Consider the following 27,277-nt stretch of genomic DNA (forward strand, 5'->3'; position numbering starts at 1 on the left):
CCCGGGGCCTGCCCTGCCACCTGCAGCTCCTGCTGAAGGTGGTGGGGCTGGGGGCAGGGACAGGGAGGGGCTCGCAGGACCTCAGGACCCTGCCAACACTGGGGGCTGCCCAGAGCCCCCCACAGCCTCCTGGGGAAGTGCAAGGAGCCCTTGGAGGTGCCCCGTGGGCTAACGGGGGGCGGGCTGCCGCGGGAGGCCGAAGTGTGGTGCCAGGCTGGGCATTGAGGCTGAGGAGTCGGAGTCCCTTCAAAGGGGGGCAGCGAGCCGTGAGGGACAGGCCTATCGGCCAAGGGGCTAGAGCACCCGCGGGCCCCTCAGGCACTGGGGTGGGCAGGGCAGCTGGCCTGGGCGGGAGGGGGCGGCGCGCCTGTTTCGCAGGCGAGCGGGGCTGGGGCGATGGTGGAAGGCCGCCGCTCCCTGGCTGCACCAGGGGGGCAGGGCGCCTGCAGCCCCTTCAGACGCAGGCGCGTGTCCCATCCGTGGGTGCTCAGCGCAGCTGGTACCACCGCCCCTCACGGGGTGCTCTGTGCAGGTGGCTCCCACAGGTCCCTTGCTGACAAGTGGTCATTTATTTTCAGTCTCAAAGACATCCAGGCGGAGAAAACAGCGCCTGAGGCTGCAGTGGGCGGGCAGGCAGGTGGGCAGGGTGCCCAGCCAGGCAGAGGGGATTGGATTCCCTGCTTTTCATCAGCCAGACAGCCGGCAGCGCCCCTGGGGGCAAACCGGAGGGCAGCCTGGGGTGGGGCGGGGCGTAGATTCTCAGGGAGGCTTCTCGGAGGGAGAAGAGGGAAAGCTGAGGCTGAACTGCCCGGTGTGAGGACTTGGGGGGCAGCAGGGAGCCCCACGCCCACCAGCCCCTGCCCTCTCCTGCCGGGATGACCGGGTACGGCCACAGAGCAATTTTGGGGGACCCAGGCGGGTGGGGGAGCTTCTGGGACAGGGCGTCATGGACACGCCTCCACGTGCTTGTCTGTCCTGTCTGCTGCGGGAGGGCCTGAGGCGGGGACCCCTCCATGGGTCCCAGGGACGGTCCCTGTGGGAGGGGGCAGGTGTGTGGGGACACAGGAGTGTCGTCTGGAAGGGTAGAGGTGATGGGTGAGGAAGGGGTCCCCACCCCGTGTGCTGGGCACACCTGTGGGTGCTGGCATTCCCAAGGCCAGGCCTGGTCCCCTGCAGGAGACCCCGCCCCCCAGCGCGTCCAGGACCGAACCCCCTCAGCCGGGAGGGGCCTGGCCTGCAGCCGCGCTGCGTCTGAGGTGCGGACACTCCCCCACCCGCCAGGCTCTCCGTGAGCACCGGCTGCGTCCTGGGGCCGGAGGGGCCAGTGTGGGTCCCCCACTGCCAACAGCGCTGCTGCCTGCAGCCGCCCTGGGGGCCGGTGCTGTTTCCCCGGCCGGTCCTGGGGTGCGCAGGGGTTCTGGCTGCAGCCACTTCTCTGGGATGCTGGGCCAGGCAGCCTCTGCTGGCGGGTCCCGGGTTCCTGGTCTTCGTGGGGGTCTCGAGCAGTGTCTAAGGAGCGGAGGCCCGCTGGCCTCACACTGGTGAACACTTTAAGCGGGGCTCCCGGGGCCTCGGCCAGCACGAGGACCGTAAGGACACGAGGGGGCAAGGCTGGCGCTGCCAGGGCCGTGGGAGAGGCGTCTCGGAGGCGGTGCGGGGCTCGGCATTCCCAAGAGCCTCTCTGTGTGCCCCCCTCCGCCGCCCAGAAGGCCCAGGAGGGCACAGACAGGCCCCTCCGTCACTCAGGAGGGCAGACCCGTGTCCGGGGCAGGAGCCCACAAGGTGGCCCTGCTGACCCTGCAGGTGCGGGGGTGGCCAAGCTGCTGCCGGGGCCGGAGTGAGCAGAGGGCAGGGAAGCTGCTGGGGACAGGAGCCCCGACACTGCCCCAGGCCCTCTTCCCTTTCCTAGTGCATGAGCTGTGGTGGGCAGCGTCACAGGCCCACGGGGGGCTCTTGGGGTCCCCTTCCCTCCACTCTGCCCGGGGGGCAGGTGCTGACGGTCCTGCCCGCCCCCAGGGACCAGAGTCCTCACCGCAGGCACCTGCTCGCCTCCTGGGTGAGGGGCTGGCATTGCCAGGTCGGGGCGTGGAGGTGGGGGCCTGTGCACTGGGCACTCCCAGGGGGAGTTTACAGAGAGCATGTGGGGGCCCGGGGCGCGGGGTGTATGCGCGCGGGGTGTGTGTGTGTGGGGGGGGGCGCATGTGCACCTGCCTCTGGCTGAAGCCCCTCTAACGTGGACCCTCAGCCGCAGGTGCCCGGCAGCCCGACAGAGCCAGCCGCCACCCTGAATGGGGACAGGTCCTGGGATGGGGTCCTCATGTCCCGAGCAGAGCTGGGCGGGGCCCGGGGGGCAGGCGGTGGCTGCGGAGGCCTCCCCTGGTGTGAATGAGCTCCGGCCGGGCCAGAGCCCCGACGTGGATGTTCTGTAAACGGGGTGGCGCACGGGCTCACCGTGGCCCAAGGGGGGACAGGAAGCAGCCGCGGCTGTGGGGAGGCGGGGCTCTCACGTGTCTGAGGAGGCACACCTGGGCCACGGCAGGGAGCAGGCGGCACGGGGGAGAGGTGACCACCCCCCCAGGAAGGCTGTTACATAAGCAGCTGGCTGAGGACCGGCCCAGCCCCCCGGACGGCACCGTCTGCCGGAAGAGCTCAGAGCGGGGAGCGCAGGGAGTTTCAAACAGCAGCTGGGGCGGCGTGTCCGCTGGGGCCGCCACCTTTCCGTGCGGGTGGTGCCTCCCGTGGGGCTCGGGAAGGCAGCCAGCCCACTCGGTGCCCCGTCCTCCAGCCCTGCTCCCTTGCCTCATCCAGAAAGGCCACCTGGGCTGCCCCTGCCCACCTGGCCTGGCGCTGGGCTCACCCTGTCCCTCCGTCTGTCCCTCCTCCCAGGCTGAGGAGGACACGGAGTTGGGGGAGGATGCTGGAGCCAGCAGACGGAACGGCCGGCTCCTCGTGAGCAGCTTCTCCAAGCGCAAGGTTGGGGGGCTCCTGGGCTGGGGTCCTCCCTGCACCCCCATGCCCCGCTGTCCCTGCGCCAGCCAGAGGGGGGTCTTCCCTGAGAGCTCCTGGCTGCATAGCCAGCTGCAGGTGCTGGGGTCCGAGCCCTGGTCAGATGGCGCAGGGCCCGTGGCCGTCCCCTGACCCACACCGGCCGATGTCCTGAGCTCAGGTCACCTGAGGCCCCGGCTGAGAAGCACCACAGAGGACGGGGCAGGCCTCCCCGGGCAGGGTGGGCGCCGGGACCCCAGGATGACCTCCTGCACCCTCCTGGCCTCTGCAGACGGCCTGGCCGGGTCTGGGGCTGACCTGACCCGGCCCTCCTTGTACACAGAAAAGGAGCAGAAAGCTGAAGAAGGTGGCCAGCGTGGAAGAGGTGGACGAGGACCCTGACTTGCAGGGCAGCCAGAGCCGCGGGTCAGCGCCTGCCCGACCCCAGACCCCTGAATAGACAGCAGGGACCGCAGCCAAAGTCGGAGGCGCAGGCCGGGGACCGCTCTGGGGCGGGGCAGTGGGGGGTGCGGGGGGCTCCCGGGGAAGGTCCCTGGGCTTGTTCCAGGAGTCCCATCTGGTCAGAGAGGCGGTCCCTGGGGGGCTTCGTGCTGCCCCCGCCCCAGCGTCCCCTCTGAGCACATCCACTACGTGTCCTGGCTCCCAGAGCTCAGGGCCAGGCAGACGCTTGATGGACGTTCTACGTGAACCCATGAATTTGGCCTAACCTGGAGCCCGCCTCTCGGACCAGGGTGCCCCGGCTGGCCCGAGTCGGGAGGGGCGTGACCTCAGGGCGCTGACCCCCACGCCCGCCCCCCCCCCCCCCCCCCGCAGGGCAGCCCGGCAGAAGAAGACCATGCAGCTCTCGCGGGCCCTGTCAGACCTGGTGAAGTACACCAAGTCCGTGGGCGCCCACGACGTGGACACGGAGGGTGAGGAGCGGCCCGGGCTCGGGGGGCCTGGGGGGGCGGGGCCCCAGCCCGGAGCGCCCCTGACGCTGGCCGTGGGCGGCCGCAGTGGCGTCCAGCTGGCAGGTGTCGTCCTTCAGCGAGACGAAGGCCCAGCAGGTCCTGCAGCAGAAGCCGGCGCAGTACCTGCGCTTCAACCAGCACCAGCTGTCCCGCATCTACCCGTCCTCCTACCGCGTGGACTCCAGCAACTACAACCCGCAGCCCTTCTGGAACGCCGGCTGCCAGATGGGTGGGTGGCGCCGCTGCGCGGCTCAGGGGCCCAGAGGGGTGCGGCCGGCGCCCGGCCTGTGCTGCTTCTGTCGGCCCACTCACTAGCCTGGCATGGGGGGGGGTCCTTAGTCCCTCTGGTGCCTGAGGGCCGGGGTGGGGGGGGCCTCTGCCTGGACGCGTGGCCCTGATGGCACAACGGCGAGCCTCAGGGCCCTGCTCATGCCGGCGATTGTCAGGTTCATGGGCGGCGGTGCACGGCTGGCGGGAGGTTCCGGCCGGGCGCTGACCGGCCACTGCACATCCTTGCCTGCAGTTGCCCTGAACTACCAGTCAGAGGGGCGGATGCTGCAGCTGAACCGGGCCAAGTTCAGTGCCAATGGCAACTGTGGCTACGTGCTGAAGCCTCAATGCATGTGCCAGGGTGAGGCCCTGGGGGACCCGGGGACCCGAGGGGCAGAGGGTAGTGCTGAGATCGGCAGGGATGAGTTAGGGAGCCCCCTTCCCCCCCCTGCAGCGGGAGCCTCCCTACTCCTCTTGGGACACACGTGCAGAAAAGACCTGGCTTTGCTCCTGTGGGACCCTAACCCGCCCCTCCCCCTCTGGGCTGCTCTGCACTCACCTGCTCGAGGTGTCAGCCTTGCAAGCTCCACTGCCCTGTCACCCGTCACCTGCGCCCAGTGCCCACCCGCTGTGCTCCCAGGCACTGGCCCACCCAGAGGGGACGAGCTGTGCTCAGGTCACAGGGTGGCATGGAGGTCCCAGGGTCCACGCTGGAGCGCTGCCTGCCCTCCCTCCTGGGTTGGGGCTCATGTCCAGTAAGTGGGGTTCTCACGGTGCTGCCACGCTGCTGGGGGGCTCGTCCTACCCCGTCAGCTTCATGCACCCCCCCCCCCAGGCACCTTCAACCCCAACTCCGAGGACCCCCTGCCCGGGCAGCTCAAGAAGCAGCTGGTGCTTCGGATCATCAGCGGGCAACAGCTCCCCAAGCCGCGGGACTCGATGCTGGGGGACCGAGGGGAGGTAGGCGGTGGCCGCCGGGTCTCGGTGGGCAGCGGCGGTGCAGACGCCAGCCCTGGCCTCACCCTGCCCTCCCTGCAGATCATCGACCCCTACGTGGAGGTGGAGGTCATCGGGCTCCCGGTGGACTGCTGCAAGGAGCAGACCCGCGTGGTGGACGACAACGGTGAGGGTGTGCTTGGGGACACCGCGTGCCGGTCGTGCCAAGGCCGCCTCCCAGGACCCAAGGAGCTGTCCATGCTGTGCCCTCGGCTGGACGCCATGCGGCTGGTCCAGGCGGAGGGTGTGGGCTGAGGTAGCCTCCAGGCTGGCGCTGGGGCGGGAAGTGACAGCCCCTCCTCTTGGTGGCCTCCAGGTTTCAACCCCATGTGGGAGGAGACACTGGTGTTCGTGGTGCACATGCCGGAAGTGGCACTGGTGCGCTTCCTCGTCTGGGACCACGACCCCATCGGGCGTGACTTCATCGGCCAGAGGACACTGCCCTTCAGCAGCATGATGCCAGGTGGACAGGGGCTGGCAGGGCGGGGAGGGCGGAGTCCTGGGCTCATGTCCCCACAGAGGCCAGCCTCTCCTGCTGCAGCCAGCATCCCCACACCAACCAGTGTCACCCGTGGACACCAGTGTCCCCGTGGGCTAGCAGAGGCATGCTGGGCAGGGTGGGCTCAGCTTCCTCCTGTGACTTGGCTTCTGCCCTGGGGGTGCCTGGGGATGGAGGGAGTTGAGGAGGCAGGTACTTTGTGGGCAGCGAGGGGAGCTCACTCTGAGGAGCCCCTCTCCAAGCCCCTAGGAGGAGGAAGAGGTCCCTGTAGTCCAGACCACTGCTGGCAGGCTTCCCAGAGGAGGCAGAGTCCCTGGGCTGGGCTCACGGGTTGTAGGCAGAGGGCTGACCTGTGGTCGGTGCTTCAGGCTATCGGCACGTGTACCTGGAGGGCATGGAGGAAGCCTCCATCTTTGTCCACGTGGCCACCAGTGACGTCAGTGGTAAGGTGAGTGCCACCTGCAGGCTGCCCGCAGCCACCCAGCCACGACCCCAGGGCCGTGGGGTCTGCTGGGGACCCCGCCGGGCCTGCTCCTCCCCCCGTGCAGTGGGTGGTGGGGGCACTAGGAGGCGGACGTCTCCTGCGTCTCCCGTGCCTCTCGCTACTTCTCAGGCCCCTGGCTCCCCGTCCCTCCTCGGAAGGCATCTGCCTGGCTTCGCCCCGACCCTGCACCGCAGCACATTGGCTGCTGCCCCGGGACAGCCCTCTCGGCTGGCGTTCTCCCAGTCTGCCCCGCCCAGGGTTCCCTGGCCCCACGTCAGGGCCCAGGCAGGCGCGCACGAGGCCCCTCGCAGGTCCCATCACTAACCGTCTCTCTCCTGCCACGCTCCACGGGCCGAGCTGCCGGCTGGACTGGGCTCCACAGGCCTCCCAGCTGCCCGTCGCCGTCTGCCGTCCGTCCGTCCATCCGTCCGTCCGTCCGTCCGTCCGTCCGTCTGTCTGTCGTGTGCGCTGGTCTCCATGGGCTCCGCGCCCCCGCTGTCTGTGCCTCACAGCCTTCACTCTGTCTCTTTGGTCTTGCAGTGGGTTCTCTCTGTCCCAAGTCTGCCTTTAGGAGCACGGCCCCGTTAGGAGCACGCAGGTACCCCGGCACTGGGCCCTCAGCCCGCCGCCCCGCCCGCATGCTCAGGCCAGCCCTTAGCATCCATGACTCCTGGTAGCATTGCAGAGACTGTCGGCTCATGTGACACGGATCGTGATACGGTCCTGGGGGTTCCAGGGCCCTTGGGCCATCCTCAGCCACCGAGCAGCATTTACGAAGCAGGTCCAGGACTTCGGCCAGGCCTCTTGTGCGCGCGCCCTGCCCCAAGCCCGTGTCCGGCCTCTGGCGGCAAGCTCTCCCAGCATCCCCGCCCCACCCCTTCCTTCCCCTCTCTGCACCCCCATGTGTCCCCTGCCTGTCCGTGCCCCCAACGTCCAGTGCCGGGGGGGGGAGGTCCTGGGATCAGGAACTCTGAGCTTGAATCCTGGACCTTCTTCTAAATGACCTTCCAGCCAACTTTGCCCAAACTGCTCTGCATTTGGGATCTTGAGTCTGGAAGCTGATTCAAGTGCTGGCCACTGTGACACCTCTGCACAGAAGTGCAACTGTGTCATTGGGGAGCTGTCGCTGTTGTTGGGGTCTCTGCATGCGAGGTCACTCTGGCCTCTGCACACTCGGGATGCAGCTGCTGGCCTCTCTAGCCCTTACCATCTGGTCCCGGGGACCTCCAGCTGCCCCCCTCAGGCAGGGAGGCTGCCAGGAGAGGCCCTGCAGAACCTCCTGGGCCCAGCTTGCCACACACAAAGGCCCTGGGCCAGTAGCAGTTCAGGGGCCACCAAACTGGCGTTAGCCTTGCCCTTGGGGCCATGTGCACAGAGCACAGGGAGAGGCTGGGAAAGACTGCCTGTCAGGAGTCCAGGAAGACTTCCTGGAAGAGGTAGCACCTCCAGGTGCATGGGCCGGGCCGGGGTGTGGAGAGCAGACCATTGGCCTGCACCTGGCTGTGCTTGCTTCCTGGGCCTGCAGCGCCGGGGGCGGGCCCACGGGAGCTCGGCGGTGCCTGCTTCCAGCCGGTTCTCAGTTCTTCTCTCCACACCAGCACTGCCCTGCAGGCACCACCTGCCAGGGTTAGGGGCCGTGCAACCCATGACAGGTGCACAGTGTGGTGGCAGGTTCTGAGGTCTCAGCTTGGGAGAACCCTGGGGGCTCTGCCTGCCCTAAGACCTGCTTGCGCCACGTGGTGCAGACAGGGCACTACCCTGGTCAGCGTGGAGGCTGTGGCAGCCAATGTCCCCAGTGGAGGCGCCCTGCACACGGCCCTGGGTGGCCCTGTCCTGGCACGCCTAGATGCCCTCACCCAGCTGAGCCCTGGGCTGCAGCGGGCACCACCAGGTCACTGCCCGCTCAAGTGCCCATGGGCTGGGCAGGGCAGGCCCGGGCCCCCGGTGCCCAGCCGCCAGCTATGTGGGCTCCTTCTCTTGCAGGTCAAGCAGGCCCTGGGCCTAAAAGGCTTGTTCCTCCGCGGCCCAAAGCCCGGCTCTCTGGACAGTCATGCTGCTGGGCGGCCCCCGCTCCGGCCCTCCGTCAGCCAACGGCTCCTGAGGCGCACGGCCAGCGCCCCGGCCAAGAGCCAGAAGCCAGGCCTCAAGGCCTTTCCAGAGCTGGTCCTGGGCTCTCGGGACGTGGGCTCTGAGGGGGAGGCCCTGGGCGTTGCGCCGCCCAGCCCCGGCCCGGCTGTGGAGGCCCCGGCCCGGGAGCAGCCCGGAGGCCGCAGCCCCCGAGGTAAGGTGCCGGCAGAGAGGAGCCCTGGGCAGGGGCGGCTCCTGCGTGCCCCCGAGGGCCCCGGGCCTGCCGGGGTGGCCGCCTCCTGCATGAAGTGCGTGGTGGGCTCCTGCACCGGCGAGGAGGCTGAGGGCCTGCTCGGGGGGCGGCCGCCCAGCCCGGCGCCCGTGGGCGCGTGTGTGGCCATCAGCCAGCAGCCCCTGGCCCGGGCAGATTTGCTGGGCGCCCCCTGTGCGGCCCCGGGCAGAAGCAGTGCAGGGGCCTCGGAGGGTCCGGGCGGCGCCCGCTCCGCGTCCTCCCGCTCCAGCAGCCCGGGCAGCCCCGCGGTGGCCCCGCACTGGCCCGAGGGGGCCCTGCAGGGAGAGATGAGTGCCTTGTTCGTTCAAAAGCTGGAGGAGATTAGGAGTCAATCCCCGGTGTTCTCCACCGGTAAGACCAGGGCGCCCCCCGCGTCTCCTGTGGCACACCCAGCCCTTGGCATGGCCTGGCCGGCTGTCCCCGCTGCACTTCTGTGTCCGGAGCTGCCGCGGCATATGTGCTCAGCACCTGCATCTGCCTTCCCTCTGTCGTTGCCCTGCGGGCCCCCAGCCCCCACCTGACCGAGACTGACCCCAGGCTCTCTTGCCCTCAGAGTCCCCCATCCCCAAGGGGCCGAGGGGCCGGCCACAGCCACCTTCACCCTGGAATGTCCCACCTCAGGTGGGACAGAAGCCAGGCTGTCCCGGAGGCCTGTGGCCCAGTTGAGGCTGGTGAAAACCAGTGCCCTGCTGGCCCTGCCTCCCTGGCCGTCCTAGGACCCAGGCACAGGGTCCAGTCCCAGCCCGGTCTCCCTCCAGGGCCAGGCTGGCGTTGTCCTGGCGCCTGACCCTGCACAGCAGTCCTCTGGGACATTGACCCAGATGCCCCCAGACTCCTGGACTGAGCTCAGAGTTGGCCAAGCGCCAGGCGGAGCAGATCGCACGTGCCCCTTGCCCTGGGGATTCCTGTATGGTCTGAACTGCACTGGACAGTCCACGCCCGTGGCTGGCGGCAGCACTTTGTCACGGCGGGGGGGACCCAAACTGGGGGAGAGGGATGCTGAGCCAGCCTGCTCCCTTTCCTGCTCCTGACCCTCGCTGTCTGTCTGTCCACGGGTCAGCAGCCCCCCCCCCCCCCCCCACTGACCACCCTGTTCTCCTTTCTGTCCCCATGCTGCCTCCATAGTTAGGAACTGAGAGCAGCAGCCGAGTGACAGGTACGGGGCTGGTCCCCCGTGTGCCCTGCGCTGCCCTGGCCCGGGAGGATCCAGCCGCAGGGCCGCCGGAGGGCAGGGCACAGGGCCACTGTGTCCCGTGGGTGCAGGCCGCGGGCCCTCGCCTGACGCCTCCTTTCCCTCCCCCCCGCAGACACCCGCTCCTTCTCCGTGCAGTGGGCGGCCTCCTCCCTGGAAACCATTGCTGAGGAGCCAGCCCTGGGCCCCGGCCCCCCACTTCTGCAGACGGCCCCGCCTAGCCCCCCGAGGGGAAGGCCCTGGGGTTCCACAGGACCCAAAGCCAAAGCTGAGAGGCCCCCAGGGGCAGCTCTGGGAGCCACTGTGCCCCTCCAGCTCAGGACCGAGAGCCACGGGGACACAAAACCAGCTCCCGAGAGCGGACAGCAGACATGTGATGGTAGGGGCCCTGGTGGGGCGTGCGAAGTGGCCCCCAGCAGCCAGACGGACAGCCGGGGCCAGCCCCGGCCCCTGGGGCACCGGCCCTTGGTCAGAAGGGCCAAAAGCGAGGGCCAGGTGCCCTCGGAGCCCCTGAGTGGACGATGGCCCCTGGCCAGGCCCTCACCGGCCCTGTGCTCGGACGCCACAGGTGGAGACCGGCTATGGCAGCGGCTGGAGCCGGGCAGCCACAGCGACAGTGTGTCCTCCTCCTCCAGCCTGTCGTCCAGCGACACGGTCGTTGACCTCTCCCTGCCAGGCCTGGGTCTGGGCCTGGGTCGAGACAGCCTCTCGGGGGCCCCAACTGGACACCTGCCCCCGCGGCCCTGCTTGGCCTCGGCCGCCTGCCTGGACTTCCTCTCTGCAACCAAGAGCAAGTCCAGCCCCAACCTGTGGGCTGCAGCCCCTGATGAGCATCGGCCCTGGGCCCTGGCCCCTCGGCCACCCTGGGGATGCCTCCTGCTGGCAGGCCTTGGGGACTGCCCTGTGTCCACCAAGTCCAAGAGCCTGGGGGACCTGACTGCCGATGACTTTGTCCCCCACGCTGAGGGCCTGGGCAGACGCCTGGGCTGCAGGCTGGGCCAGGCTGGGAAGGGGCCGGCGGGGCGGGCGCCGCGGCGGGACCCCCTGACAGAGCAGCTGCGCTGGCTCACAGCGTTCCAACAGGCGGGAGACATCACGTCTCCCACCAGCCTGGGCCCTGCCGGGGGAGGGGCGGCAGGCAGCTCGGCCTTCCAGCGGCGCCCGTCTCGCAGCCAGAGCCGCGTCCGTGCCATCGCCAGCCGGGCCCGCCAGGCCCAGGAGCGTCAGCAGCGGCTGCGGGGCCCACAGGGGCTCCCGGAGGAGGAGCGGGGCACCCCTGAGGGCGCCTGCTCCGTGGGCCACGAGAGCTTTGGGGATGCGCCAGTCCCCAAGAGCACCCCAGGCCTGCTGCTCAGACTCTGACCCAGCCCCCAGTGGGGCTTCAGCCGCCCTCCCCTCACCCAGCGGCCAGGGCAGGGTCCAGTGTCTGCTCAAGATGTGGAGAGAGCTGGTCCCCAAAGCTGCGTGCCCCTTGGCAGCCCTGCCCTCTGCCCCCCACCCCGCCTCCTGGAGAGAGGATGTCCATCGCTGGGCCAAGTTCCCCACCGTTTAAAGCTATATACATAGAGAGATGTTTAAATTTTTAGACACAAAGCTTCTATGACATTAAAATGGTGCCGAGTCCTTCCCCACGGTCCCCAGGTCTTAGCTGCGTGGCTGTGTGTGGCTGCGTGTGGGTGAGCCTGCCCAGCCCCGCTCGGGTGCCCTGAGCCGCTCCTTGTGCTTGGCTTGTTCTGCACAAACCCTGCTCTGTACGGACTTTTCAGACTGTAAATTCCCACCCTGGCTGGTGGCTCAGTGGACGGAGCGCCGGCCTCTGGGCCGAAGGGTCGCTGGTTCAATCCCCAGTCAGGGCACAGGCCTGGGTTTCAGGCCAGGACCCCGGTTGGGGGCGCACAAGAGGCCACCACACACAGATGTTTCTCTCCCTCTTTCTCACTCCCATCCCCTCTCTAAAAATAAATGAAATCTTTTTTAAAAATTCCTGAATACAACTCCAGTGGACATGTTCGTGCTTTCTCTGTGTGGGGCCGACTGCCGGCCTGCAGCTCCCGTGGCCTTGCACTGTGCTCCTGGGTCTGCAAGGTCCGAGGACGCCTGACCCTGCTTGCGGAGGGCTGTGCTGGACTGGATGGCCCCGGCATACACCCCTGCTGCCTCCCACCCCGCCTTGGGGGCAGACCTTGGCCCTGGGCAGGGACACCGCACCCCTGGCTGCCTTAACCTCGTCTCAATGACGCCAGGTTCCAGGACTGCCCCTTCCCTGGAGAAGCTGGGGTGCTGGCCGTGCCACAGGGTCTGCTGGGGCCAGCCCGCTGTGTCTCCCCCCGCCCCCCACCTCTGCAGTGGGCAGTCACCTATCTTCTTGCCTCAGGCAGTGGGTAGTGCAGCTGGCTCCACCACCGGGGAACAGCCTGCTGTCCCAGCAGAGGCCCTTGGGAGGCTGGGGCACTCTCCCTCACTGGAGACCTCTGGGCCCCAGGGACCTGTGCTGACCACTTCCAAGCTCAGCAGAGGCCTGGGCGAAGAGTATCTGCTGGTCCCACCAGCCCCTGGGGACCTGGTAGCTCTCCACCCTCCTTAGTCTGGGCGCATTTGCATGGGGGGAGCCCTGGCACAACCCCAGAACAGACAGGCTTTCTGGGCTGCTGGAGTCTCAGGAAGGGGGTGTTGCTGAGCGCCGGGAGCGGGCATGGAAGGGCCTCAGCCTGGGGAGCTGTCCGCTGAGTGAGGCCCAGACCACAGGGCTCCGGTGGTGCGTGTGTGCTGCTTTCTCACGGCAAAGTGGCAGGGCCTTGCCTCCTGCCATGTGGGTACCTTCTCAGCGCCCGGGGGCCAAAGCCTTTCTGCTCCAGCTGGAAAGGGACAGGGTGTCACAGGAGGGGCCCTGGGGACTGGGGAACTGGTCAGGGGCCTGTGCCCGGCGCCCTGGGGCCCCTCATGGTGCTGCCTCTGCAGGTCCCCCTGGCCTCTGTCCAGCGCTCTTGGAGGCCAGGCCTGGGCAGCTGGGGAGACATCTGGGCTGGGCCCCCTCTGGATCCAGGGACCCTAGGCCAGGGCCCTCTTCGCTGCCAGGGAGCAGGGGACAGAGGCAGCTGGGGGAGGAGCAGGGCAGGCGGCCCGGCAGCCAAATGCTGCTGAGCCACACGGAGGGCAGGCAGGGGACGGGGACGGGGGTCTCCCAGGGACCGGGACCATGGGTGCACTGGCCGCGCCCCTTGGGGGCCACCTGCGAGAGGGCCAGCCCCAGCTCTGCCACCGGAGCTGCTGCTGTTGGGTCTCGGAGCTGGGGGGTGAGGGAGGCAGGACATGATGCATGGCCACCGGAGGAGCTGGTGTGCTGGGGGACAGGTCACTGCCCCACATGAACGGGAAGCAGGGGCGGGGGCCGTGGTGGGTCGGGCTCTGCCCCGTGCCCTGGGGCAGAGCAGAGCCCCTTGGAAGGGGGTCCCTGTCTGTGGCCCAGCAGGACAGGGACCATGTGGGGGGCCTTGGTGGAAAGTAAAGGGCAGCAGAAAGGGGAGCACGCTCAGGCCCTGCTGGGGACAGCCAGGTGAGCTTGCCCTCGTGACCACCCTAGCCTGCTTCTGGGCCCTCCAGGGTTGGGGGTCCCGGGCAGCCCACCTGGGCAGGGCTCCCCCACAGCTACGCGGACTGCAAAGCGAGCCGCGCAATAACGCATCTGTGGCTTAGGTCTGTAACTCAAGGGACACGTCAGGCTGGGGGAGCAGCTGGGAACAGTGGGCTCCTGCAGCCGGCGGCTCTCCCAGGGCTGGGTCCAGGGACGCCCGCCCTCCACGGGCAGGGCTGGGGCGCAGGTTCAAGGCCATGTGATGAAGCCCACAGGGCCTGACGGGCACTGAGCAGGAGCACACCTGCCGCCGTGCCAAGGGCCCTCCTGAGTCTGCGCTGCGGGCTCCCGAGTCGGGGTGCTGCTCCATGCCCTGTCCCGTGAGCAGCGGTGCCGGGACGCTGGCAGCCAGCAGCAGGCCGCAGGGAAGGACCCTGCCCTCAGCTTCCCCGGGGAGGGGTCGCAGGCTTCCGGCGCCCACACAGCCAAGCACGCGTAGCTCTGGTCTCGTTCGGGAATCTGTGCGGCGCGTGCCCGGAGCCCATGTCCTTGTCGGCGACACAGGTGTATACACATATTTAATATATGCACACGAGGTTAACAGTTAAATACATTCCACCGCGGGGGTCCCACGGGACTGGCCCTGTCCCCCGCCGTGAACACGGCAGCACTGAAGAGCCGAGCCCACCGCCAGGCCCGCAGGCCCCCGCTGGGCGCGCGGCCGGAGTCAGTCATGGAAACACGACGCAGATGTTCTGCCTCGGGTGCTGTCCCCGTCGCGGCTGAAGGGCGCTCCCGACCAGCGCGGGGCAGCGCCTCACTCGGCCGGCACCTCGTACTTGAAGATGACGCTGAAGAGCCGGCCGCCCAGCCGCTCGGCCAGCCAGGGGTTCTTGATGACGGCCAGCTTCAGGCACTCGCAGTGCAGCGCCGCGTGGTAGTTGGTGTGGACGGCGCGGCCCATGCCCTCGATGACCACCAGGTCCACGCCGCGCTCCCGCACCCGCACGGCCAGCCCCTTGTCCAGGCGGCTTCGGGGAGGAAGAGGACAGTGAGGCGGGCTTGGGGGACTCCTGGGCGCACGCCGCGCCCTGCCTGCCCCGGGGGCGCAGAGACCCCCACCCTCCGGACTTCGTGGGCTCCAGGTCCACAGCCGAGCTGAGGCCGCGCGTCCCTTGCGGGCGCGCAGCCCGTTCTGAAAACTGGGCCTCGGTGAACTGTAAAGGGTCCGCTCCTCCTGTGGGGTTTCCCCCTCTGCCTGGCACAGCGGCAGCGGATGGCGGGCTGACAGCGGCCCCCACACGCGGGCTCCGGGTGGCTGGGTCTTTAGGCTCAGGACCCCCAGGGCAGACAGAGCAACAGTGATGGACTCACTGTCTGAGAAAAATCACGGGGAACAGCCCCCAACAGCTACAGGTGGGGGTCCCTACCCTTGGCCTCCGAGCCAGGTGGCGTTGGGTGTTTGGCACAGGAGCCAGACCCAGCTCCTGACACCCTGACAGGGTCCCCGAGGAAAGAGGGACAACTGCACAGGGGCCCAGGGGGACGGGGGAGGGGTGCCGGAGCCTGGGGGGCGGAGACGCTGCAGGTACCTGAGGTCCAGGCACGGGGAGCTGGAGCCGGTCTGCAGCAGCAGCAGCCTCTCTCCTCGGAGCGCCGAGCTGTGAGCACAAGGGGTGGGTGCCCGTGAGGGGGCCCCTGGAGACCCCACGGCACCCCCTTCTCCGTCCAGGGCCCCTTGGCCTCACGCCAAGCTTACCAGACAACGGGGTCCATGGCTGCAATGTGCTCGGCCACGATGAGGGACTCGCTGTAGGTCACGTCGTTTAGCGCGGGGCCCGAGTTGCACGCCAGGATGACCTGCGGCAGACACCCCGGACTTTTGAGGGACCTTGGCTGCCACCCGGCACCGAGCCGAGATGCTCACCCGCCCGTCGGGGCGGCTGTGGACGCCCCGCACGCCTGTCGCTGCCTGGTGGCCCGGGAGAGGACGGCCCAGTGCGCAGGCGCCGGGCCGCTGCCTCGTTGCACCTACCTGCTGCGCCCTGCAGGGCCGCGCCAACCCCACCAAGGGCAGAGCAGCCGGGCAAGGGTCCCGTGTGCAGCCCACACTCACCTCCGTCCCTCTAGACAGAAGCTCCCTGACAAAGGGGAAGACTCCCAAAATGACGTCTACTCCACTGTTATCTGCGAAAATTAAGGCACATTTGTGAGGGGGCCCCTGCAAGACAAAACCAGGACGTTCAGTTGGGAACAGGCGCGTCCAAGCGTTTCAGACCCTCCGCACGCCACACTCCCCGTGGCCGAGGCCGAGGCCGCTGGGTCCCACGGGCGCCGGGCAGGGCCTGCCCCGGCCGCTCCCAGAGCTGCTGGTCCAGACGACCTCGGCACCGAGGCCAGCTGGCCGACTCAGCGGTCGCTGCAGGAGTCCAGCTTGGGACAGGGAATGGTCAACTTAAGACTTGCAGCTGGGGGCCCCGGCTCCTCCAGTGACCCCCGACCCCTCCTCAGGCCCGCGTGCACGCTGTGACCCGGGACAGGGGCGGGGCGGGGTGGCTACATGTACCTTCAGTCTCTGGAGCCACCGGTCATAGCAGTCCACCAGCCAGGGCCGCTCTGGGGGACAAGGGCAAGCAGTGAGCCACGTCCGCGATGGGCGTCACGCCCCCCCGGCACCCCGCCCTCATCTCCTGGAGGCCGGTCCCCCCAGCACGGTGGGAGCCAGCTGCCCCGTCACCCGTCCCCGGCTCGAGCCCAGTCCCACCGTAGAACCGCCCTCGGCGTCCCTACCTTCCAGCTTCCTCTTCGCCTCCTCAAACCCAAACTGGGGGTTAGATTCCAGGACGCTGCAAGTGGGAGGAGGAAACGGTCACAACACCCCAGAGCCTCGGCCTGAGGGCTCGCTGTGCACCCCACCCGGGCCGGCCTGCAGCCGTCAGCGGCAGCTCAGCTGCGTGACCACCGCCGGCCGCCCAGCGCAGGCCGGGCCGTGGGGGGGTCGCTGGGGGGGAGGCGCCTCCGCATTTCAGACACTGAGGGCCATGTCCTCCCTACGCCATGTGGCAACCAACTTGGACTTTCCCCACTGGACACGGCAGCCCCAAACCCACCCCCTCGCCCACCAGGTGCTGCCCAAGGGTGCTTGTGCCCCCAAAGCCGCAAGCAGCAGCGACTCCACCAGGACCCTGGGCCGCTCCCAGGACTGGTCCCAGGCAGCCCGCCGGGAGCGAGCCAAGAGCGGCCGTGGGGACGCGGGGCCCAGAGGAAGGGGCAGGGCTGCACCTACTCGGACACGGCCTGGGCGCCCCAATCGAAGACGTTCCCAGCCAGCAGGCCTGTCACCAGGGCCAGCTGCCGCTCCTGCCAGCCCAGCGCGTCCAGGGCGTGGACCACCTGCTGGAAGCACCGCAGCGCCACGCCGTTCTCCTTCTGCTTCACCTGCCAGGGATGCGACACTCGCCGTGAGTGACAAAGGGCCACATCTCCCCCAGCTGCAGATGCCACCAACTGTGAGCCACACTAAGGGGATGGAACGCTTGGGTGACATCACTGCATAAGTTTAAACAAGCCCAGCCCTGGCTGGTGTGGCTCAGTGGACTGAGCACCAGCCTGCGAACCAAAGGGTCACCGGTTCGATTCCTAATCAGGGCACAGGCCTGGGTTGCGGGCCAGGTCCCCAGTTTGGGGCGTGCGAGAGGCAACCACCCATTGACGCTTCTCTCCCTCTTTCTCCCTCCCTTCCCCTGTCTCTAAAAATAAGTAAATAAAATCTTAAGCTAAGTTTGGGTCACGTTAAAATGCTGCTGGCATTCCCGCACCAACACGTGTGCGGGTTGTGGGTGCTGACACCCGGCACGTTTAGCCTGCGCAGAGGGCTCAGGAGGGCTCGGCCGGCGTGACCAGGGAGGGCGGTGGGAAGCGCCGGGGCAGTTCCAGGACGTAACTCTGGAGCTAGTGGGACAGGAGCCCGCGTCCCGCACTGTGTCCCCTGCAGGCACGCCCCCCCCCCCCTCGGAGGATGGCACTCACTTGGGAGTAGGGATCTGGGAAGTTGAACTCGTTCAAACAGTGCTCCCTCGTGTCCAAGAGGCTGCGCACAGTCAGGGTCCCGTAAGCGCTGGGGACAGAGCCAGGCAGAGGCGGCTGAGCGGGTGGACACGCTGCCTGGGGCCGACGGCTGCAGCCTCTGGCCCCAGGGACACCCTCACAGCATCCAGACGCGACACCTAGGCGGGCTGAGCACCCTGGGGTGTGCGCAGACATGCACCAGGGCTTTGTGGGAGTAGCCCCCGGTGTGAATGCATATTCCCCAGCAAGGGGAGCCCTGGCGCACACCCAAGGGTGCTTCCAGCACCTGGCGTGGCTGGGCACGTGCAGTCACCCCGGGGGAAGGCGGGAGACTCACAATGGCTGGTGTCGCAGCGTCTGCAGCTTGTCCCAGTACTTGTGGCGGAACTTCTCCGCCCTCTCGGCCGCGTCCACAGAGCCCGGCTGGCTGGCTACAGCACGCTTCACTACCTGCCGAGGGCAGGGCGGTCAGTGAAGCCCCGCACGCCAACGGGAGGCGTCAGCGGAAGTGACTGCGACAGGCTTATCTGCCTGGTGGGTCCACCTACTGGGCCTTTCTCTGTTAGCGCGGAACAGCGGTCATGGCTACCCGGACCCAAGGCGCAAACCGATGTCATCCGATGCGAGTCTGGGCATCCCATGGGCCACCAGCTCCCACCCGAGAGGCCAGGAGGCTCTGAACCACCTTCAGAACGCATGCGGGGACCGGGGCAGGGCAGGGCCGGGTCCCACCGCGGAAACAGACCCCAGGGGCCTCTTAAGGGCCGTTGTTTCCTCTGCAGGCCTGAGCCACGGCCCGCCTGGGGCTGTGACCCCTGTGCTTCCTGAAGAGACGCAGGGGCCCCACTGACTCCACGTCCCAGCTTCCTGGCCCGACCGACCCCGGGTGGCACACTGGCCTGGGCACCAAGTCCGCCCCCAGCCTCACAGACTGGCTGGCTCCTGGAAACGCCACCTGGTCCCCACGCGCGCCGCCCTGGGGAGCCCAGGCAGGGCCCCCGTGGGCTGTACACGGCGCCCCTCACCCCATCCAGGGCCTCCTCGAAGCAGGTGAGCCAGTACTTGCGGGCCAGGGCGTCGTCGGTGAGGTCGACCGTGTCGGGCACGTAGGAGGACGGGTCCCGCAGCAGCGGCAGGCTGACCAGCGGCCGCTCCAGCCGGTCCATCTCCAGCAGGTCGAACTGCGGGGGAGCAGCAGGCACATGTCAGCCGCGTTCCCCTCAATCACCAGCCCGAGCTCTGTCCGCTTTCAGAACTGGCTTCCCTGGGAGGCGTCGGGAGGTCGGCCAGGGGCTCCCGTGCAGCTGACGAGCACCCCGTCCTTCCTGTCTCGGGGCCCCACCCCACCATGCCCGCCGCCGTCTGGTGGCCCCAAACACCCGGGCCCCGAGCCTGCGCCCACGTGACGTCACCTCACACCCGCACTGCTCTCCTGCCAGTGACGCCGGGCATCTTGGGCCCCTTTTCTCCACACTTGTGGCCCCCAGACACGCCAGCGCTTTTCTGGGCCTTGTTCTCCCTCTTCAGGGCCCCCCAGGGTGCTGTCCACACTCAGCCCTTCTCCGGCGGCGCCTGCCCACTGTCAGATCCAGGGCAGGGCCACAGTGACCTCAGGGGGACAGGCAGTCCCCGCCTTTGTCTTCACAGTATGCCTGCTGACCACAGGCCAGCGTCCGCAACTGCCTGCCCCAGCGGCGCTCAGGGAGGGCCGGGCCACGGCGCCCGACGGGCCTCCCATGTCTGCGGGCACCAGCTGGGGCTCGCCCCCGGCTCTACGTTTTCACTGCAAGAACTGACGCAGATGAGTGTGCAGAGGCCCAGTCCCCGGCCCGCCCTGCGTGAGGCTGGGCCAGGGCTAAGGGGACGCGTGAACTCCGCTGGCCGCGGGGCCCAGCCCAGGTGAGGACGCGTGCACTGGAGCACACCCGACACCTGAGCTGCATGGCCTGGACAGGCCTGTCACCCAAGGGGGTCGCTGGCTTCCAGTGCACCCTGCCACAGGCTCTGGGGGCTCCTGCTCCCAACAGGTGGCAGCTCCCAGTGGAGCCTCGTTTTGGCGGCGGGTCCCTGCACTTCAGTCCACGTGGGAACCCGCACAGCAGGCACACGAAGGGCTGTGGAGGGGACTTGGTCACCTCCCACGAACCGGAACTGTGCACCGTCACTGCCAGGCGGGCCCGGGGCGGCCTGCGCCCGGGAGTGCCTGGCAGGGGCCGTGCGGCCAGACCTCAGGCTGGAGGACACCGCACGTGCGGGCTGTGCACTCGGACACCGGACAGGCCAGGCACGCTGCCGCACGGCGTGCGACCGCGCCCGTGGCCGTCGGAGCCAGGAGGCAGCATCCTGTCTGGTGCCCGGACGCGCTGCCTGAACTGAGCAGCCCATCTGCCGGCACCACTCACCAGGTTACAACCGATGGGCCCTTTGGGATGTGCTGCTGACGAGCCCGTGACGGCCCGTGACATGACAGCCGCCAGGATGGGCCGGCAGCAGCGTCTTATGCACGCGGCTGACGCTTAGTAGGCCGGGAGCCCTCCCATCACGTGGGCCTCACCCCAGCGGGGACGGCGGGAAGGACGGCCCCTTCCAAGGGGAGCAGCTCTGTGTGCCCAGTGCCGCCCGGAACCACCAGACAGACACTGTCCCAGGGAACAGGCCCAGGAGGCTCCTAGGTCTCTGGTTCGAACCCCGGGTCTGCTGTGAAGGGCCCCTTCCTTCCTCCCTGCAAACCCAGGGTCTGGGCTGCAAGTCCCCGAGGTGCCCGCTGGATGTTCCGGACACACGAGAAGCAGGCGAGGAGGAAAGCAAGCTGCACTGTCCTCCTTCTGCCCCGAAGTCTGTCCCAGGACACGGCGCCCCGGCCGTCAGGGGCCCCCCCGCAGGAGCCAGCCAGGCTGGCACGCACTCACCATGCCGCCCCTCGCCCGCTGCGTGGGGCAGAGCTCGGGGGAGGAGCTCATCAGTCCAGAGCTGCCTGCGTAGTTCTCTCCCCAGCTGTACTGGTTCGGGTCTGGCGAGGAGAGCCCGCTGTGAGCCGGGGGGTGCCCCGCTCTGTGCTGGCCCTCACTGCCGGCAGTGGGCCCTGCGCAACGACCACCTAGGCCTCTCGAAGCGTCGCAGGAAACTTTTCTCGTGCGCCTCAGACGGGAGCGAGGGCCAAAGGGGCGCTCGCCGCAGGCCGTGCTGACGGCACTGAGCGCCCCTGCGCACCCCAGGGCAGAAGGACACCTGCGACTGCCCCAGGGCCCTTCAGAAAGGACGGACTGGAGGGGCCACGGCTCAGGGACCGAGCCTGGCTGACAGCGAGGGACATGCACCGCGGCCCCGGCACGGCGCCCACGTTGCACACGAGGACCCTGTGCTGGCACGGCACATGCACGCCCCCGTGACCCCGCTTCCACCGCTGCCTGGGAGAGTCCCAGCCGGGGCAGGCCTGGCCCGACACTGCCAGAGATGGGACCCAGCAAAAGCCACGTCACAGCCCGCAGGGCCGCTCTGTCCACAGGGGGAGGTGGGGGAGGGGGCTGGGCGGGACTGTCTGGTGCAGGCCCCACCCTGGGTGCCTGGCCGGCCTCGCCCTCCCCACCTCCCTCGGCGGGCCCGCGCCCACTCACTGTCCTGTTCGGCGCCTTTCAGGAACGCCCCGATGGCCCCCAGGTAGCCTTCGTGCCTCAGGAACAGCGCCTGGACCTCTCCCTGCAACGGCCAGAGCGCACGAGGCTGACCTGCTGCCCAGAGCTCAGCGCACCAGCGTTGACGCCCCCGCAGGCGGCCCCCCCCACGTGACTGGAGGGTTCTCGAGGGGCCCGCCCCGACGGCCCCACCCAGCAGGACAGCCGCCTCCGGGCCCCGAGAAGTTCTGGCAGCCGCAGGCGCGCCCCGCAGGCCCCGCGCTGGCAACGTGCCCCATCTCAGACACCGCCCTGCGGCGCCAGCGTGGGACGCCGGGCAGAGGCCCGGCAGTGGGCGCCCGACTGCTCGTCTGGCGCCTGCGGGCCCCCTCGCCCCACGGGCGGGCTGGTTCTGAAGACACAGAGGGTCCACGCTGGCGCGCCTGGGAGGAGCAGAGCCCAGGCGGCAGCAGACGGAGGGGCGCGGCCGTTACCTTGGAGAAGAAGTTAATGCTGAAGGTGATGGTGCGCATGGTGACAGGGTGGCCGCGGATGAAGAAGCCGCCGAAGTAGACCCGGTCCAGGCCGTGCAGCCTCGCGTGGAGGCACGCCAGCTGCCCCACGTCATTGCTGATCATGTGCAGCAGGCTCTTGGCCATGTCCTCCTGGGAGAACTCTGCGGGCGCGGGGACTGCGTCAGCTGCTGGGCAGGGGCGCCGGCAGGCGAGCGGGAGGGCGAGCCACCAGGGGCAGTACCTCGGTCGGCGGTGGCTGACTTCCCGAAGCTGCTGGCGATGAGGTTGCCGCTGAGCCCCAGCGTCTGGTGGGCCCCGCCGTAGATGTCCTGCACCAGCATGTCCACGTTGGCGTGCTGGCCTCTGGCCGCCAGCTGCAGCAGCTCGTCGAACTTCTGCAGGGACACAGGCGGGCGGGTGAGGTGCGGGGAGTGGCGGGGCCCTGTCCCTGACTCCACGCCGTGGGGGGAAGGGCCACGCGTGGGGCGGCCAGAGAAAGGAAGCGCTCCAAGGCCCCGCAGCGGAGCCGTGCTCTGGCCGACCGGACGCCGGCCCTTCGGAGACCCCGGAGGGTCAGGATGAGGCCTAGGAAGGAGCCACTTCCGTCACACCCCGAGCTCAGCACAGCCTCACAGCCCGCAGCGCCCGCCCTTCCCTGAGGGGCGGGAACAGCACGGAGCCAGCAGCGTCTTCCTGCAGCCGCAGGGGTACCTTTGTCTTGGTGAGCAGAGCCCCGAGTCCCCAGAAGGTGCCGCCTCCGATGGAGCTGCCGCCGACCCACTCGAACCTGTCCTCGGTCTCCACCTGGGAGCAGAGGGCGGGCAGGCGCACTAGCGAGTGGGCCCCAGCCACCACCCAGCAGGTCCCGCCCAGGGGTGTGGTGGCCCAGGGCTGCCCCCAGACATGTCCAATGACACTCTTGAAGGCGCAGCTGAGCGGGCTGGGTGGGCACTGATGCTGGACGCAGGAGGCCCGCCTTCCCACAGATGGTACATGGCTCGGGCCATGAACACCGGCGCCAGGCTGGAGTCACGTCTGCCTGTGTCCCTGAGCCCAGAGCGGCGCAGACGCGCAGTGAGTGTTGGGTTACCCCATGCCAAAAAGCTCTGCCTCACCTTCACGATGGAGACTCCGGAGCCGATGTTCACTAGCAGATACGGGAAAATGTTGGGGTGATTTGTCTGAAATCGAAATTCGGGGTCGGCATCTCTCTGGTACGCGAAGGCCTCGTGGGGGATGTTCTTCAGCACGAAGTTGCACCCCTTTATCAGGCATGTCATCACGTCCTGCTTGTCCACTCTGCAAGGGGAGGGGGCGGCGCTGAGGCGGTGCGGCCGCAGCATCACGAGTCCCGGGGGCGCTGCTCTGCCCGGCCGAGCTCAGCTCCTCACCCCACAGCCACGCTTGCTCTCGATGGAACAGCTCTAAGATCAGTGTCCCCTCTGCACTCACGGACACTCCCTGTGGACAGGCCAGCATCCCTGGCCCACCTAAAGCCCCTGCACGACCCCCGTACAAACAGCCCCCCTCCCACGCGGGGCTGCAGCCCTGGGAACCTTTGCCCAGCAGGACGCGGAGCATTGCCTGCGGGCAGGTGCCTCCTCAGGGCTTGTTGCCTTTCCTGCCTCTTCCCGGGTACCCGCCCCCCGGATCCTGCCGCAGCCTGCCCCCCAAAGCCTCACCACGGCTGCAGGAGCCGGGCTGACCTCGGATACCACTGCTTCAGAGCCTGACCCCGAGCACAGAGGCCACAGCCCCCCGCCCTTGGGCCTGACGTCCCCACTTACTTCAGCTGCAGCTTCTCTTCGATGAGGCCCTTGAACTTGTACGCCCCGCCCCCCGTCGCCTGGATGACCTTGGTCTCTGTGCTGACCAGGTGGTCTTTGATGAAGTCCAGACAGGCTTCTATGTAGCTGTTCTCGAACTTGACGAAGTGCAGCCGGGCGGTCACCTCCTCCTGGACAGAGATCTCATAGGGCGACTCGTGGTCCTGCTCTGCGTCCTGGGGTCAGAGTGACGGAGTCTGGGGGGGTGTGCACACTGGGAGGGGACCGCCACGCACCACCCGGCAGTGCCAACTGTTTCCGTCATCTCTGAGACGGGCAGGACTCTGGGTGCCAACCTTGGGCAGGGGGTTCCCGGGTGGGAAGGCAGGCTTCCGAGTGGGGGTGGGGCCCCTGCCGGGTCTGTGAAGGTAGGGGGAGGGGGGCTAAGAGGGGGCAGGGTCATTGGCACGAGAAACCTCCGGGATCTGAGCTGGCGGGGGGAGCAGCATGAGGACACGAGGCGGTTGCCAGGCCCGGGTGCGGGCTGGTGGCACTTCCGGCCCACCTGGAGCTGACCCCAGAGCCCGCCAGCCCCCACGCCCAGGAGGCTCACCTGGCCCGAGTGGTCGAAGGACCTCACCCTGGCGACCTTGTGCTGGACTGTGGAGTAGTAGGCCAGCTTGGTCAGCGACCCCCCTGCAGGCAAGACACAAACGCACGTCGAGAAGCAGGATGGGAGGGGCCGGAGCTCAGCCCCCCACCCCCACCCGGTGCTCGGGTCACGTGCACAGGGTGGCTGCTGCCGCTTGGACTTAACACCCTGCAGGCGCCAAGCCGAGGCGAACAGGCTCTGCTCCTCTGACAGGTCTGCCTCTTCTTGGTCCCCAACCAGACTGGGCTGGAGGCAGCCGTCACCCTGAGCCCCGCGTCCCGGGGGGGGGGGGGGGGGACTTCCTACTTCCGGGCGACCTTGGTGCTCACTAGCAGTTCAGGAAAATTGTTTCAAGCTCTAATCTTGAAAATGACCCAAAGTGAAAAGCTGCTGAATCCACTGTTTTCACTGAAAAGCACATGCCTGGCGGCCGGGGGTCACAGCAGGGAAGGAGATAAAGGCTCTCCGGGGCGACAGGCGGCGGCCGCCACGCCCACCACGGCCATCTGAGGCCTCGGGCCCGAGAGCAGCAGCCTGCCCTCCATAGGCTCAGGCTGGGGCGGCCCAAGGCCCAGAGCGACCACAGGCCACCGAGGGCAGCAAGGCCTTGTCCCCATGGTCAGGCCCCTGGGGCACTGCCAGAGGCCGCGTGAAGGACCCCAGAGCAGCGTCCTAAAGGCTGAGCTCTGGTGAGCACGCCGGGGTCGGACAGCAGGCACCTGGGAGGCTCCACGTACGGCCGCGGCTGTGACGGCCCACGGGTGGCAGACAGGAGGGGGAGTGACCTGCTCACAGCCACAGTGACTCTGAAACAGGGTTTCTTATGGGTCCAACACAAGCAAGGCAGATGCTGTTGTGACGGGATGAGGACGGCGGAGGTGGCTTCCCACGGGCTGTCTCAGAGCTTCCGGGAAGCCCCAAGTCTGCAAACAGACACGGCGTCACCAGGCCTGCGAGGGCCAGTGCTCCTGCCGCCCAGCAGTGCGGCCTGGACCTCCGGCACAGCCAGGACCACGTCCCGCTCCCCGAGGAGGGCAGACGGGGGCCCGGTAGGAGCAGGGACGTGCGGCACGGGCCGGCCGGCCTGGAGCAGAGGGAGCTCTCGGAGCCTTGGGGGCGCAGGCACCCAGCTGTGCCCAGGGTGCCCTGCAATGAGAGCAAATGGCAGCCCCGCCAAGGCTGTCACAGCAGCCAGGGCAGGCGCCAGCCCACACGCCCCTGGCTGCCCGCAGCTTCACTTCGGCACCTGAGCCAGGACTGCTCGGTCCCCAGACCCCGGGGCCCGGCACGGCTGTCCTCCCTGCCGCCTCCCTGACCTGCCCTTCCACGCTGGGACTGAGGGTGCTCCTGCCAAGTGTGTGTTGATGGGTGAGCACCCCAGGTGCCTGCCAAGAGGCAAGGACTGGCCGAGACCGCAGGCCCCAAGCTTTCCTGGGGGAGAGGCGCCGGCCGCGGGGGCAGCACACAGACAAGCCTGCCTGCGAGCCAAACCGGGGACAGACCCACAGAGCTGCACTGACAAAGAGAAGGTCCGTCCTTACTGACAACGTACGGGTCCCTGAAGCAGCAGACAGGGGACCCAGACCCGAGGGAAACCTCCAAGAGAGGAAGTAAAACTGACACCAAAAATACCCCTTTGAGTGTCTGCTGCCAAGGAGCTCCGCCCAGGGCAACAGGCAGCTCCAGCCCCCGGAGCCGTCCCCTTCCTGGGGGCCACAATGAAGGTCCAAGGGAGGCCCTGTGGCGAGTCCATTTTCAGCCATGTTGCAGAAACACGAAAGGCTGCCTTGTTCCCCCAGAGCAGAGCCCCCGTGGGGGGAGGCAGAGCGCACGCCCGACTGGTCTGCGGTCACATCCCAGCGTGGCCGAGGGGCTGACCTGAGCCCCGGGGGAGGCCTAGCAGCGGGCGACCCCCGCTGGGCTCTCACGCCCACCAGCTCCAGCCCGCCACCGAGGCGGGCACCACACTCTGCCAGGTTTCCGCGGACGGACCTTGCGCCCTCATCCGCGCTGGCTGCACGTCCACGCCAGCCCCCCGCTTCCCTGGAAGGCATCCCCCCCCAGGCCTGTGCCTCCAGTGACCTCCAAGAGCAGGGCAGTGCCAGTGCATCACGCGCGAAGGGCTCTCGGAAGATGACCGGCCCTAGCCGATGGCCCAGCCTCTCGGGGAGAGGAGGTCCAGCCCAGCACCCACTGAGCGGCAACCACCAGCCAGGGGCGGGGCAGGTGCTGGGGCGGGACAGCCGACAGTCACAGACACAAGCTCGGCCGCAGCCCCGATCCCGCCGAGGGGGAGGTGCAGAGCGGCTGTGGCCTATACACCGGGCCGCCCCCAGGAAGCCCTCCGTCCTGACACACGGGCTGAGCAGCAGCCGAGGGCTGGCCGCCTACCACTAGGTGACCTCTCCCCCTTCGTGCCCTCATCTGTGACAACGGGTTGCGGGGAGGGTGTGCGAGGCCCGGCACAGGGCCTGGGAGAGGCTGGGGGCTAAAGTGGCCCCTGGGGGCTCCTCAGCAGGCCGCGGGAGACCCGGAGGCTTTGACCCGAGGCCAGCAGATGTTCCGAGGTCCCATCTCCAGGTCGTCGAAACTCCCGCCAAAAGGCCACCGTCCGAGAGCAGGGCCCGCTGGGTTGGGTTCCGGGCGGCTGCCGAGGCTTCCCGCGACCATTGCTGGGGCTGCAGCCCATCCGCATCCCGGCCTGGATCTCCCGCCAGACGGGACAGCCACCCAGTCGGCCCGGGCGGCCCAGCGGCGCCGCAGACCCTCCGCAGGCGGACTACGAGGCCCGGCATGTCCCGCTCCGGACGCGCGGCGCCTGCCGGGAGCTGTAGTCCAGCCTCCGCGAAGGGCGTGCGCACTGGCGGCCCGCGGACTACGAGGCCCGTCAGGCTGTGCGCGCCGGCGGCCCGAGCCCCGCCCTTCGTCCTTGCCACCGCCCCCGGCCCGCCGACCCCGCCGCCCGCGCCCACGCCCGCTGCGCACCGCCCCGCTCCCCGCGTCCGCCCGCGACTACCGATGTCTATGGCGAAGCGCTTGGCGTTCTCCAGGTTGCGGAAGATCTCGTCGGGGGGCAGCGTGATGCTCTTGTCCAGGCTGTCCCCGCCGCTCCCGCTGCCGCTCGCTCCACACTCCGCCATTTTGAATGTGCCCGGCCAGCTTCATCAGCCATGGAGATATATGCGCATATATTTGAATGATAAACGCCTCCCGCGCATAGATTATGCTAATGAGGCACAGCGGCCGCCCCGCCCCGCCCGCCCACGTGGTCTGGCCCGGCCGGGGCTGGGGTCCCAGAGGCCCGGCCCGGAAGGGAGCCCAAAAATTCTGCGGTGCTG

General features: G+C 68.6%; 2 protein-coding genes across 2 annotated transcripts in view; one reads left to right on the top strand and one right to left on the bottom strand.

Moving 5' to 3' along the window:
• The window catches only part of PLCH2 (phospholipase C eta 2), a 30,338-nt gene extending 18,624 nt beyond the window's left edge, over positions 1 to 11,714 (top strand). Inside the window, exons 12-22 of the mRNA XM_090268477.1 lie at positions 2,887 to 2,973; positions 3,329 to 3,411; positions 3,820 to 3,917; positions 4,003 to 4,185; positions 4,480 to 4,587; positions 5,062 to 5,186; positions 5,265 to 5,349; positions 5,539 to 5,685; positions 6,090 to 6,169; positions 8,189 to 8,486; positions 9,872 to 11,714. Coding sequence (XP_090124603.1) covers positions 2,887 to 2,973; positions 3,329 to 3,411; positions 3,820 to 3,917; positions 4,003 to 4,185; positions 4,480 to 4,587; positions 5,062 to 5,186; positions 5,265 to 5,349; positions 5,539 to 5,685; positions 6,090 to 6,169; positions 8,189 to 8,486; positions 9,872 to 11,118 — 2,541 coding nt within the window. The 3' untranslated portion in view covers positions 11,119 to 11,714. The remainder of the gene's footprint in view (positions 1 to 2,886; positions 2,974 to 3,328; positions 3,412 to 3,819; positions 3,918 to 4,002; positions 4,186 to 4,479; positions 4,588 to 5,061; positions 5,187 to 5,264; positions 5,350 to 5,538; positions 5,686 to 6,089; positions 6,170 to 8,188; positions 8,487 to 9,871) is intronic.
• A 2,178-nt stretch (positions 11,715 to 13,892) lies between these two features.
• PANK4 (pantothenate kinase 4 (inactive)) lies at positions 13,893 to 27,109 on the bottom strand. The gene is made up of 19 exons (XM_090268478.1): positions 26,956 to 27,109; positions 23,901 to 23,983; positions 23,309 to 23,523; positions 22,637 to 22,820; positions 22,233 to 22,325; positions 21,763 to 21,916; positions 21,501 to 21,682; positions 21,010 to 21,091; positions 20,305 to 20,405; positions 18,421 to 18,576; positions 17,733 to 17,845; positions 17,357 to 17,444; positions 16,614 to 16,765; positions 16,118 to 16,173; positions 15,894 to 15,943; positions 15,444 to 15,548; positions 15,087 to 15,187; positions 14,920 to 14,988; positions 13,893 to 14,358 (listed from the first exon to the last, which is right to left on the bottom strand). Exons 1-19 carry the CDS (start codon positions 27,077 to 27,079, stop codon positions 14,145 to 14,147), a joined length of 2,322 nt encoding a protein of 773 aa, XP_090124604.1. The 5' UTR covers positions 27,080 to 27,109; the 3' UTR covers positions 13,893 to 14,144.
• Between the last annotated feature and the right edge of the window lie 168 nt (positions 27,110 to 27,277).

This window comes from Furipterus horrens, unplaced genomic scaffold, assembly GCF_987537825.1.
Source record: "Furipterus horrens unplaced genomic scaffold, mFurHor1.1.pri manual_scaffold_3, whole genome shotgun sequence".
Taxonomy (NCBI): domain Eukaryota; kingdom Metazoa; phylum Chordata; class Mammalia; order Chiroptera; family Furipteridae; genus Furipterus; species Furipterus horrens.